Below are 12030 nucleotides of genomic sequence, written 5' to 3' on the forward strand. Positions count from 1 at the left end.
CTAATCACCAACTAGAAGTCGTCTCTTCTCCGATTTTTGTCGGGATTCGGGTTACCCGGCCTAAACCCATCTTCCGTGTTGCTATACCTGTCTCGGCCTCGGCACAGGATCACGGCTCCGATGACTATAAACTCAGCATTATGTTATGATTATGTTATGATCATGTCAAGATATAAGAAATGCATCTAGTGGCCATTTAGGGGACGATTACTGAGCGCAAAAGTATCGAACAGTTATTTCCGTCGTTGGCGAAATTCAGGAGGCGTCACTCGTGATCTCTTAGACACGGTAAGCAGCCATCTCACTAGGTTACTAGGTTAGAAAATGTGTAGGTAACTACCTAGACTTGCGCTTATTAAGGTAACGGGGAAAGTTTTATAGACATTATTCTATCTTCTCTAGTTTATTCCTTAATGCACCATTCTCAATGCTCGTCACATTTCCAGCGGCATCGATGTTAAAGATAAACTGATCCAACGGTTTGGAGCCGTACATGATCCCCGAAACGCCGACCCAAGTCGAGCAGTCCGTCGTAAAAGGCTTCGAGGCGTTGGGTAAGCTTAGGTCCTCGAATATTGCCTTGAACGCAACTCTTTTTCCTCCGTCAGATGTCGCGTCCCACAATCCAGTTGGATAAAGACGAACACTTGGCCGGATTTGACTCCAATAATCCTTGGTCACGTTTCGGCTCATGGCTACAGAATACCATAGCAAGTTCGTTCCATTGCTGATCCATGAACTTAGACTCAGACCAGGAGTTTTACTGTCAACCACGATGCTTAAAGATGAATTCACCGCAGAATTAGGGTTCTTATATGATCCACCATAGAGCGCATCCGCCTGGATGCGTGCCGTGTTCACCATGGTTGGGAGGTAAGTATTCGACAACGTGTCTGCTATATCCATAGTTAAACTAGCGGGAGCATCGCCAGCGGTCAGGATAGAGAATCCAATATTGAAGTCTGGAATGATAGCTAGCAAGGTGCTATACCTCCCTAGACTCCCGGCTTTGTTGAATGTAGTCGCGAATTGGTAAGGCGAATCTGCGATCGTAAGGTTAATATATTAGTTAATCATTCAGAATTGATTTGCGTGCCTTTAGAAAATTGAAGCTGACGTACACCCCACGGTGCACCTACGCTAGATTTTGGATCTGAGCTGAAGCTCGTGGGCTTGAGCCATCTTCTCGTCATAGATGGTGGCAGAATAGTTGACCTTAATATGGCTCTGCCGACTCGGGATAAATCCGAGGAAGATGTATACATATTACCGGTACTTTCCATTGGTGAGTTACTTAAGAACTAGTGATAAGTAGATATTTCAGGATCGTACTTACGGCGACTCATTGCCCATGTTAAAAGCCCAACTCGTTTCGTAACGACCGCCTGGTATAATCCCGAGTGAATCTGCGGGAGTTGTATAGAAAGTACGATTCAAACCAAGGGGCTTAATAACTCTGTCTTGGACTACCCTGCCGAACGACTTTCCCGTCATCTGTTCCAAGGCGTATCCAAGGAGTGTATAACCGATGTCCGAGTATGTTGGCGTAACAAATGGCGAAAACGATGGGGGAAGTTTACTAAGACCTTCGAAGTATTCTAACAAATTGGTTAGTTCTAAATGAACTGGTGTCGGCCATATGTAAGCTGTTAGGGGCAAACATACGCGTTCTATTGCATACTGGCCTGTTGCCACAAGGAGGTATTTCTGCATCTTCTAAGACGGGGAATCCAATTGAAGCTGCCTGCGTGGTGGTTGACCCTTGTGTGAGTTCGCCCAATAAAGCGTCTAAAAGTACCAGTTGCATAAGATTGTTTTCGATCAACATTGCGAGAACGGGTAATAACTTACAGTCTCTAACAAGGCCCGACATTTGACTAGCTAATGACCCAATTGTGATAGAGTCCCAGTCTGGCTTTGAAATTGAATGAGAAGTGTCGACGTCAGTGACCATCGCCTTTATTTCCGGAATATATTTAGTAATAGGTTCATTCCACATAGTATCGCCTACTTCAGCGAGGAACGTTAATATGGTAAATATCTTTGTAACACTTCCAAGTCTGTACACGGTATTACCATCTACGTTTTTGACTCCTGTCGAGTTGAGATTTTTTAAGTTAGTTGCAGTCCAGTGATGCGACCACAACGGTTCATCTTCATCAGCGGAAAATACTTCAACTGAATAGGAGAATCGATCCGATTTAGTCTTGTTAGAATTGTCGATGTATTGTGCAAAAGCCGAGTCGAGAGAACTTGCCGCCTTCTGAATACCCGGTTGGGTAAGAAGGTCGGTAGGGTTCGGATATCCTAAGCCATACAGAGGGCAATTCTCTTTGGCATAGATACCGAGTATAGTAAATAATGCTATGACTCCAAATGATCGCATTTTCAAATATGTCTACGTTAGAGAAGTTAGTTAAGATGGGAGTCAGTATATCATATGACACAATTATATTAGGTTCGAATAGTAGAAGAATTATCATTCCTTTTACGCATACGGGAGCTACAAGCAATTGCTTCACATTAACCCCGCGTCGAATAAGGCTATCAGATGCAGACTGCAACCCGGGTAATTAACCGCCAAGCGAATGGTGGGATATTGCTGGTGTCTCATTGCGTATAGAAGCCGACATTGATAGGAACTTGATCAGGTTCCCTCCGCGGTGCTAATAGGGGTAGTTAAGTTTTGTTCATATATCCAAGACACGAATCGGAGTCCTGTCCAATTAGAGACGCCTCATATATCTCTATTCTGAAGTTTTCTTAGGTATGTAGGTATCCCGATATTGTGGTAGACCTCATGATTCTACACCGAGGACCGGGGATCGAGTTTACTTGAACATAAATTATAATTAAGTCCGCATTCCAATAGCCGCGCCCCATCGTCGATAATTGGTTATACACCTATGTAATATATCTGTTAATGGTATGGTAGACATTTGGGCCGTGTATCCATAGGGGGGAATGTATATCATTAAAGGTCTAGGTTAGGTTAGATTACCTGATTCATTACATATGTAGACCCTTGCCTTATCGGATTACGTGATAAATGGGGACGGACCGTGATCCCAGTGACGTGATATTCTAATAATTTAAGGTTCGGAAGAGATGCTGATTAATTGTAAATTGTAAATTGTAAATTGCAAACGGTAAATGCTAAACTACCTTAGATACCTAACCTACCAACTATAAATTATAAACTATGAACTGTAACTAAGGAAACTCATGGACGACGACGACAATACGAATACGGCGTCTGAAGGTCGCAAACGCCCGAGATCACGAAGCGATGACGTACCCTCCTCAGCTTGTGATCAATGTCGATATCGTAAGATCAAATGCGATAGGCTTCAACCAGAGTGTTCTAGCTGCCGTAAAACCGGCATCGCCTGTACCTCGTCTGGCACCGTTAAGCGGGTGAATCAAACCAAGCAGCTGCAAGTATTCTCGTCCTGAGCTTTACTATTTATAACAAATTAACAGAGCATCTTCTTCTTGTAGCCGAGACGATTTCACCACCGTCCTAGAACGTCTCGACGGAGTCGATCAGACTTTAAGCGCCCTCACTAAAATCACCGAACAACTCGCTGCTCGAGCATTCACTTCCAACTCGAATCCCCCTCCTCCTACTTCATCTTTACCTCAACCAACACAGACCTCGGGTAATGATGAAGGTAGTGCCATTTTACCAAGCGTCCAGAGGGATCGACCTGGACGAGTGGCCGAGGATAGATGTCGACATGAAACTATACGGTTAGGTCAAGGGGGTGAACGGACTTATAGCTATCCTGCGGCTATTCCTTTACTTGTATCATTATCCAAGCAGCTAGCCCAATTTCTCGTCGAGCGCGGGGGTCAACAAGACGGCGATGTAGACGCGATCGTTAAGGACCCAGCGTTGCGAATTGCTCTTCGACGACAGCTCCAAAACTTTCCCTTACCACAATGCCAGCAACCCGTCATAGCGAGCGACCATAAGCCTATCACAGCTCCACCGCGATTTTTACTTGACTTATTTGTTAATAACTTCTTAGGCAATATCAACATCCGCTTTCCAATATTCGAAGAGACACTGCTTTATCGTGCTATTGATACGTATTATTCGGCCGAGTCGTCGAGCGATAGTAGCGCTTGGACATCCATATTCAACAATATCGTTTTGCTTGGTCTGGGTCTCGAAGTGCAGGTAGCGGAAGCTACCCAGTCTAATACAAGGAATATGAACAATGATCTACTTCCTTCTTTCTTACAGAACTGCGACCGTGCTCTGGCTGATCTCGACCCTTTCACATGCCCCTCCATAATTAACGTTCAGGTGCTCATAATGCTGGTATGTTACAACAACTCTCCCGTATTTCTCTATTCGTACTTGAAGACGGACTTCTAACATATTTCTGCGGCACATTTATTAAGGCCCTCGTATCTAAGCAATTCTATGGTAATATAATGTTTGAACGTATGTGTCAGACGGCCTGCCAGGTCGGCCTTACTCTTGGGCTCCACCGATCCAGAACCAGTGAGGACGACGCCGGCCACAGACAAACAGAGTCGGAACGACTATTCAGAGTTCTCTATGCTCTAGACAAACAGCGTGCTTTCATGTCTGGCCAAACTTGCGATATTCATCTATTCGATTCGGACTTGACTTTAAGCTCCACCAACGATAATGAGCCGCCAAGTCGCCGACTCAACAACGGTTTCGACCATATGATGGAAATTTGGGAAGAAGTATACCTCTCCCTTTATTCTTCGAGGGCGAATACTGCCGAAGAGGTATATCGTGTTCGACAGGCGCGTCGCATGACTCAGCTTGTAGATGAATGGCACCAGCAAAACCACGAATTAATAGCTGCCACATTCCCGGGAGATACAGCAGGACTAACCAGCATACAACTTGAACTAAAGTATTGTTATCATGTAACTCAGGTTCTTTGCCTTCGTCGTGATCGCCAGGACGAGCTTGCTCAGCGGCAAATGCGCGATCATGCTCGCATCTGCCTCAGACTTGTTTCCGAGGCCGGTTCCTCGTCACCCACTACGACAAGTTTAGCTCTACTGGACCGAATGCTCGGCAACTATCCCGTAGTAGCATTCATAGAGATAGTCGCATTTTACTTCAACACCTTAGCCAAAGGTCAAGTCCCCGCACTAGAACTCGAGGCTGATTTAGAAATCCTATGGGCAGTTTGTCGGTATCTCCAGGTTTTGCACAATCCTAGTTTTCAGGCGACGTATTACCCTCGTCTACGAGACGGTTTAGCATGGGCTCTAGAAAATATCGAAATTATGAAAGCTAAGCCAGGAGGTCAATCACAGGGACCTCTAGACTATATCGATATCAGTCCCCTCGGTCTACGCTGCCCAAAGTCCTTTTTTATCCCAACCTCCACCTCAAGTCCGGGAGGAGATCCAATTTCAACTAGTTCCCCAACCAACAGAACGGGAGAGAACTTAAATACACCCCTAATGCAGCTTCCCGAAGATGGTGGGATGGTTCTGGGGGAGTCCGCAATAGATATCATAAACTTCGACTTTTGTACAACTGCACCTCCGCCAACCTTTTTAGATGGATCTGGTCTACAGTCTTATCCCACACCTAGTCACTCGGAATATAATATAACATCAGATCTATTTCAATTATTTACGACTGAAAAATGAGTTGGGAGCTCCTTTTCTACACCAGTGTTGCTTATGCATTTCGACTGGTTTGCCCGGCTCGACTGTACGTATAATGCCTATCGAATCACATACTAGGCTAATTATCTTATTTTTTATTTTTAAATTTGCATTCGCAAATGTTAAGCGAGTTGGAAGGTCAGTTGTAAACCATGACTAAATTCATCATCTGGCGCAAATTACGAGTTTAAAACTAATTTAAATATAATGGCACAGCCAGCATCCTCTTCTGGTCTACTTGACATAGTATTCAACAGCTATGAGTTATATGTGCGCTGTTAAATAATATATGTCGAATTATACACCCGAGATAGTTATTTTATTTTCGCTCCGTTGAGATCGTCCTGTGCGAATAGCCATTATTGTACGTCAATCCGAAGGAGCCAAAGATTTATTTACTCACATTAATACTAAGTCCCAAGTTAGCCCGTAGGCAAGTAGTTTATTAACATCAGACCTTACGGAGGGAGCCATGTATACCGGGTCTCTTTAATAACTGAGGCTATTTTTACAATGGAAGTAAATCATGGCATTTCCCCTTTCATTTTGGATTAAACTATCAACTGATAATACTTGATGCGATCTAAAGTTCTAACGATGAAGATATAACTGCGTGAATTTCAGCATATACCTACCTCTCCGTTAAAGTCTTATAAATACACTAAAAGTTTTATAAATACACTGAAATTCGGGTTAACAATAGCATCGACGTTTGACTTATACAGTGTTTGACCAGAGGTGACATGCTTGGCGTCCACCCTTTTCTTACTTGTATGCTCTCCACTATTTCAAGATATCCAGTCCCAAATAAAAATGGGCTGAGGCAACCCAACGTGCTGAACCAGGGTACAATTTCATACCCCTTGTCAATATGCCGATATATACATATATGCGAACCTTGTGTTGCGTGGCGAGGTCGTAGTAGAGTAAATTAAAAGACCAGCCCGTTATAAGAAGATGAGGTGCCCTTGATATTACATATAATACGAATTACCGGCCAATTGCTTGGCCTTTTAATCTCTATAACCTCCGTAATCCACAAATCAACGCTCTCTCTTGCGTGAGCATTGCTTACCTTGGTACCTATCCAATTGGTCAGAGACTCGAGCTCCTTCGCCCACAATGGGCCATCCCGAAGCCAATACCAATACCAATACCAATCCAGGGGCTGACATCTCTGCTCCCGTCATACCAATAAAACCAGACCTAGGACGAAACTCGGAGAAGGTCGAGGACGTAGAAACAGCAAGGGAGATCGGGGAGCAAAATGGAGCGGAAAATACTGAATCAACACTAAGAAAGTCGCTTTCTTTTAAACTGGCCTTCGTAGGGCTTGCGGCAATCCTTTTTGTTTTTCAGCTAGATGCGACTTGTCTAGGCATTGCCCTTCCAGTGAGCCATGACACCCCCTTCCTGGTCTGTATGCCGCTTAGGTTACATATTGATACCCATCGTTAGACTGTAGCTGGCGAGTTAAAGGGCTCGAGTTTGCAATCGTTCTGGGCGAATCTGGCATACACCCTATGCGGTCTGGTCATGCAGCCAGTTTGGGCCGGCATATCCGACGCGTTCGGTCGAAAGCCGCCTCTCTACGTGTGCATGGCATTATTCCTTACCGGTTCCGCTATTTTTGCCCTGGCGCAAAATATGAACACCGTCATTGCCGCACGGGTCCTCCAAGGCTTCGGCGGCGGGGGAATCGACGTTTTGACCCAGGTGATTCTCGCCGATATGACGACGCTGGAGGAGCGCTCGAAATATCTCGGTTTGATGGCTATTCCTTCGGCGGTTGGCAACATCATGGGACCTAGCGTTGGTGGCCTTTTTACTACGTATGCTACTTGGAGGTGGATTGGATGGATCAACCTGCCGTTCCTAGGAGTAGGGACGCCTTTGGTGGTGTTCTTCTTGAAGCTGCGGCCCGTCCCGCTCGATGCAACGCTGGCCAAGAATTTGAGGCGCATTGACTGGATTGGCATGGCACTAGTTATTATCGGAATCACGATTTTTGTTATACCAGTCAGTTGGGCGGGTTCTTTATTTCCATGGGCTTCCTGGCAGACACTCCTCCCGATGCTCTTAGGAGTCGCGGTGCTTGCCGCCTTTGCCTTCTACGAGGCGAAGCCCGCGGCACCCATTGTTCCTCATCGACTCTTCCACTCCAAGACCGGAAATATGGCGCTGCTAGGGGGCTTCATCCATGGAATGGTTCTGGTTTCTTTATTGCAGTACTTGCCCTTGCTCTACCAATCCGTGGAGCTTGAAACCGCAATCTCAGCGGCGGTCTCACTGTTGCCTACATGTATTATCAGCGTGGTGTTCGCAGCCGTCGCAATGATGATGGTCCCGTTATTCGGAGGATATGTATGGCTTCTACGACTTTCATGGGTCATCCTTACGCTAGGAACTGGCTTGCTGGCTCTCTTCGATGTTGGGACCTCATCATCCACGCGTTACGGGCTTCCTATTCTCTGGGGACAAGGCGTTGCGTTACTACGTCTCAATATTCTTCCTATGCAAGCGAGTGTGAAGAATATCGATGACACAGGCGTAGCTATTGGGTCATTTCTCTCCATTCGCATGTTTGGAGGTCTTATTGGCCTCACCATCTCCTCGACTATCTTTAGCAATGTTTTCTTGACGTTCATCTCTGACAGCGCCCTCCAGTTAACGGGAGGTTTAGCACCTCTGAAAGACGCTTCAAATGCGGTGAACTTCATTGAAAAGTTGAGATCACTAGATGTTTCTCTCACAACTCTAAGTCAGGTCTTGGGGGTCTATTTAAACTGCTTCCGGACGATATTTTATACGATGACCGGCCTGAGTGCATTGGGCTTGATAACTTCGATGTTCTTAGATGAGATAGATCTGAAAGGGCGAGATCTTGGGAACCAGCGTTTTGAGGAATAGCCAAAGACGGGGAAAGAGACTCGCCTCGTATCAGTAATATTTGATTCTAATAAAATAATAGACATATCTCAACAGCGCGTAGCTTTATGTATATTGTACCTCATTAGGTATCGTGCGTCATATCCTCGACTCCATCATCTTCGTAGATCTCCTCACCGTCAAAATTGACAATGTTAATTCATTCTTGGGTGTTCCCAGTTTTTATCATCTATGGGTTATCACAGTGATAGATCATACAGTAGCCTACAGACTGCAACCTGCAGAAACTATCACATATTCACGAGGAAGTGGATCTCATCCGCCACGAAGGATGATCTACTTAGATGATCTACTCGTCACAGAGATTCGTGCCGAGGGTAAAAGTGGGCTTGCGCGCGACACGGTTCATAGAGAGAACTCAACATATGTATTGAGGCTTCACGTCAACTTCGTAACCAGAGTACATGAACCAAATTCTACCACGGACGGGGTTTGAATCTGACGGTCCGGGAGACAAGATCCATGTATGCCGCACCAAGTAGCAAGAGTCAAGAAGCACTGATTACCTGTAGGTACCTGTTCCTACCCCTATCCCTATCCCTATCCCTATTCGTAACCTATTGCTGCCCGAGGTATTCCATCGTAAATCCCGTGTACCTAAAATATCCAATTAAGGTAATAAAACACTCCATACGCCATACACTTGAACGCTATGCTATTCCGAACTCATCCTCTAAAATTTCAGCACTATATGCATAGTATATACACCCCACTCCGGAGTTGCTTGGTGACTTATATTACCCCTAATATTTAGGTAGCGATTTTGCTGTACCGGATGATGTCGGATATGTCGATTTAGGCTTCTGACAGTAGACCGTCATCCTAATGTTCGTTAATAACTATTCACATCATCATTATAGCTCAGCTTACAGAGTAGAGAACGAGTGAATACGCGTGTTGTCAATGTCCTTCCGCGCTTCAGCTAACAGCTTGTCTACCGCGTGGTTAGACCACCCCAGCCCTTGCGTAAACACACCGCGGGAGTAGATGTCGATGACCTCCAGCGTATTAATCCTCTGCCGTGCACCGATCCTTTGATACTGCTTCCCGGGAGCCCAAGTATTAGTAGGCACAGCGTATTTCAGTTCGACGATATTTTCAAACCCCGCTTCTTTTAGCAGAGCTTTATACTCGAGGATGTAGAATAATGACCTTCCTAGCTTTTCGAGACCTATTATAGGAGTTAGTTCTGTTGTAAAGAAGGGAATGATTCTGGGGCGACCTTCCTTCAGTCAAAAACATGTTCCATTTTTGGAAAGCTGTGCCTTCAACAGATTTGTCCGAGGACTGAACATGGAGAAGCCACTCCTGAAACTCGACCCAGCCACCGGGTGCGAGATTATCGTAGATGGACTTAAACAGCCGGCGTTTGTTGGTGGGTTCCCCTAGGCTTCGCACATGAATGAGGTCAAAAGAGCCGCCAAATCTCCATTCCTCATCGGCGTCTGCTATGAGGAAATGACAATTCTGTGGAATGAAGGGCGGGTCTGGCACAGGATTCAGGTCTATTCCAAGCACGTAACAGTCGGGATTTCTCTTTGCTACACATATATTAGTATTCGTATAGAGATAGGACGGGAAGTAGGAACATGCCGAACTCTAGTGCCCATATTCCTGTACCGGTACCGACATCAAGCACTCTCCTGGGATTTGTCACCGGACAGATATGTAAGGCCCCATCGTGTACATCAACACTGATCTCATGTTGAAGGTCTGTCATTTTGGGTCATCGGTCAGTTTCATGTCAATACAATGGTAGGGTAGAGTCTTACTATTCCTCTCTTGCTCTTGCTAAATGTTTGTCCATTTTAGCACAAGATCACGGTTCAAGACGGCATGTACTTAGTCGTGCATACCTTATCATGGGGCAAGAAGTAGTCTTTACATTGGATATTAGCACTAGAGCTCACTTGAACATGGAGAATCACGGTGGAGACGTACTCCTGTTAAATGTGCGGCCAAATTTATAGACTATTGATCGGAAGAGCCTCGAAGAACTTGAACCGGTTGCTGCCCTGGCGAAACTTCTAAAAGAACAAGTAATCCTACTGTTAGTTTCATAGGTACCTAAGGTTGCAAGGATAGATATACAAAGTGAATATGATCGGATTGCCTACTTCTTAGTAGTCTGGCGGTAGTCATAGTTCTCGACAGGGTCATCTTCCCCGTCACCGCCGACGCTAGGACCAGCTCCGAAGTCGAAGTTAGATGGTACATATTGGAAAGGATCGGCAGTTTCGATTGGAAGTGACGACGACGACGACGACGAGCCATTCGTTGTCGCCGTTGACTTTAACGTAGAGGTTGAAGCCTTCGTTGATGGGCTAGTAGAAGGGTAGATAGGAGGGAGATCCCAAGAAAGAGTATTAGTGTAGTCTCGAGGGCGAGGGTCATGTGGGACGTGGGCGGTGGATGGGGGAGTTGGGGGTCTCCTAGTCAATAATCCATTTCGTCCACGGCCTTTTGGCGAATCTATAAGATCAGTAGTTTCCATTTGGACGGTTCAAGTTTTCGTTTTCGGGTCCGTGTCCGTGGTGTGTATATTTGTTAGTGAGTTGGGGGCCAAAGCACAAACGTTCGGCTTCGGGCTTCGGGCCGTTCCCGTATTTACCAGCACAAAACTCAGCTCAAGTTTTATTGGGGCTGAGAATAGCTTATGATAATTCGAATGAGGATAGGATGATGGCATACATTGACCTTATAGTATTTGCAGCGAATACTATGCTCTATTCGTAAGGAGGGAAAAGGAGACGTGATGAGAAACTTGGAATTTCATAATAATGTTTATTTATCATTGGTGTTATTCTATTTGTTTTTTTTTCTTTCTTTTCGCCCTTCCTTTTTTTCTCTCTTTCGACTGGTCTAAAATTTCCTACAGGTCAGTCCTACTTGTATTCTTTACGTTGTGGATTTAAGTGATATTTGAATGTCCCTGCTGCGTGGAAAATCAGTTGGTTGGATCAACTTGGCGACACGAACTAGTTATCCCTCGCATCCCTCGCATCCTTCGCAGCCCTCATTTATAAAATTTTAATACTCCTTACTGCTTACCAACTAACGTGCAGATCTGGTAGGACTTAGCAATGTTGTACTAAACCCAAGTACCGACAAACTGGGGAAAGGCACTTTATTATTGCTCCACCTGCTGTCATGAGAATGGTTACGTGGGGGGTAAGGTTGCATTATTGGCCAACAAAAAAGCCAGTGTTGCAGCACAACGTCACTCTGTTGTTTTATTTTGTCTTGGGTAGTTGTTATGGAGGTAGCGTTTGCTAAATTCTTACCATGAAGCTATTCTGTAAACAAGCAGGTAAATCATAAGACATTTCCTAAACGGGGCTTAGATCTATCTGAGCTGTCAGAGAAGGAAGAAGAAGAAAGGGACAATCTAGATTGCTGGCCAAC

At 45.2% G+C, this 12030-nt stretch overlaps 4 protein-coding genes across 4 annotated transcripts; 2 read left to right on the plus strand and 2 right to left on the minus strand.

The window, feature by feature from the left end:
• Position 1: 1 nt before the first annotated feature.
• Positions 2–2619, minus strand: F4813DRAFT_133006 (beta-lactamase/transpeptidase-like protein). The gene is made up of 5 exons (XM_049238735.1): positions 1852–2619; positions 1666–1788; positions 1337–1598; positions 1097–1275; positions 2–1043 (listed from the first exon to the last, which is right to left on the minus strand). Exons 1-5 carry the CDS (start codon positions 2384–2386, stop codon positions 385–387), a joined length of 1758 nt encoding a protein of 585 aa, XP_049098314.1. The 5' UTR covers positions 2387–2619; the 3' UTR covers positions 2–384.
• Positions 2620–3134: 515 nt separating this feature from the next.
• Positions 3135–6369, plus strand: F4813DRAFT_364070 (uncharacterized protein). The gene is made up of 5 exons (XM_049243773.1): positions 3135–3437; positions 3502–4330; positions 4414–5814; positions 5893–6040; positions 6103–6369. The coding sequence occupies exons 1-3, from the start codon at positions 3226–3228 to the stop codon at positions 5656–5658; spliced, it is 2286 nt and encodes a 761-aa protein (XP_049098315.1). The 5' UTR covers positions 3135–3225; the 3' UTR covers positions 5659–5814; positions 5893–6040; positions 6103–6369.
• A 233-nt stretch (positions 6370–6602) lies between these two features.
• F4813DRAFT_364073 (MFS general substrate transporter) lies at positions 6603–8663 on the plus strand. Its single transcript, XM_049243774.1, has 2 exons — positions 6603–7068; positions 7135–8663. Exons 1-2 carry the CDS (start codon positions 6799–6801, stop codon positions 8584–8586), a joined length of 1722 nt encoding a protein of 573 aa, XP_049098316.1. The 5' UTR covers positions 6603–6798; the 3' UTR covers positions 8587–8663.
• Positions 8664–8671: 8 nt separating this feature from the next.
• F4813DRAFT_364078 (S-adenosyl-L-methionine-dependent methyltransferase) lies at positions 8672–11549 on the minus strand. The gene is made up of 8 exons (XM_049243775.1): positions 10743–11549; positions 10567–10652; positions 10482–10504; positions 10398–10416; positions 10219–10338; positions 9854–10166; positions 9496–9798; positions 8672–9447 (listed from the first exon to the last, which is right to left on the minus strand). Exons 1-8 carry the CDS (start codon positions 11117–11119, stop codon positions 9369–9371), a joined length of 1320 nt encoding a protein of 439 aa, XP_049098317.1. The 5' UTR covers positions 11120–11549; the 3' UTR covers positions 8672–9368.
• Positions 11550–12030: the final 481 nt, after the last annotated feature.

Source organism: Daldinia decipiens, assembly GCF_022478715.1.
Source record: "Daldinia decipiens strain CBS 113046 unplaced genomic scaffold F4813scaffold_23, whole genome shotgun sequence".
Lineage (NCBI taxonomy): Eukaryota > Fungi > Ascomycota > Sordariomycetes > Xylariales > Hypoxylaceae > Daldinia > Daldinia decipiens.

What these genes read in the sequence shown, in the direction of transcription:
- F4813DRAFT_133006 (XM_049238735.1), bottom strand. Translation starts at nt 2,386, where the DNA reads ATGCGATCATTTGGAGTCATAGCATTATTTACTATACTCGGTATCTAT. An exon ending in GTCGGGCCTTGTTAGAGACT is followed by an intron (nt 1,789 to 1,851) that starts GTAAGTTATTAC and finishes TGGTACTTTTAG; the next exon opens with ACGCTTTATTGGGCGAACTC. An exon ending in TCAGCTTCAATTTTCTAAAG is followed by an intron (nt 1,044 to 1,096) that starts GCACGCAAATCA and finishes TTACGATCGCAG; the next exon opens with ATTCGCCTTACCAATTCGCG.
- F4813DRAFT_364070 (XM_049243773.1), top strand. Translation starts at nt 3,226, where the DNA reads ATGGACGACGACGACAATACGAATACGGCGTCTGAAGGTCGCAAACGC. An exon ending in GTGAATCAAACCAAGCAGCT is followed by an intron (nt 3,438 to 3,501) that starts GCAAGTATTCTC and finishes TTCTTCTTGTAG; the next exon opens with CCGAGACGATTTCACCACCG. An exon ending in TTCAGGTGCTCATAATGCTG is followed by an intron (nt 4,331 to 4,413) that starts GTATGTTACAAC and finishes ACATTTATTAAG; the next exon opens with GCCCTCGTATCTAAGCAATT.
- F4813DRAFT_364073 (XM_049243774.1), top strand. Translation starts at nt 6,799, where the DNA reads ATGGGCCATCCCGAAGCCAATACCAATACCAATACCAATCCAGGGGCT. An exon ending in GTCTAGGCATTGCCCTTCCA is followed by an intron (nt 7,069 to 7,134) that starts GTGAGCCATGAC and finishes ACCCATCGTTAG; the next exon opens with ACTGTAGCTGGCGAGTTAAA.
- F4813DRAFT_364078 (XM_049243775.1), bottom strand. Translation starts at nt 11,119, where the DNA reads ATGGAAACTACTGATCTTATAGATTCGCCAAAAGGCCGTGGACGAAAT. An exon ending in TACCGCCAGACTACTAAGAA is followed by an intron (nt 10,653 to 10,742) that starts GTAGGCAATCCG and finishes TTGTTCTTTTAG; the next exon opens with AAGTTTCGCCAGGGCAGCAA. An exon ending in TGGCCGCACATTTAACAGGA is followed by an intron (nt 10,505 to 10,566) that starts GTACGTCTCCAC and finishes TCCAATGTAAAG; the next exon opens with ACTACTTCTTGCCCCATGAT.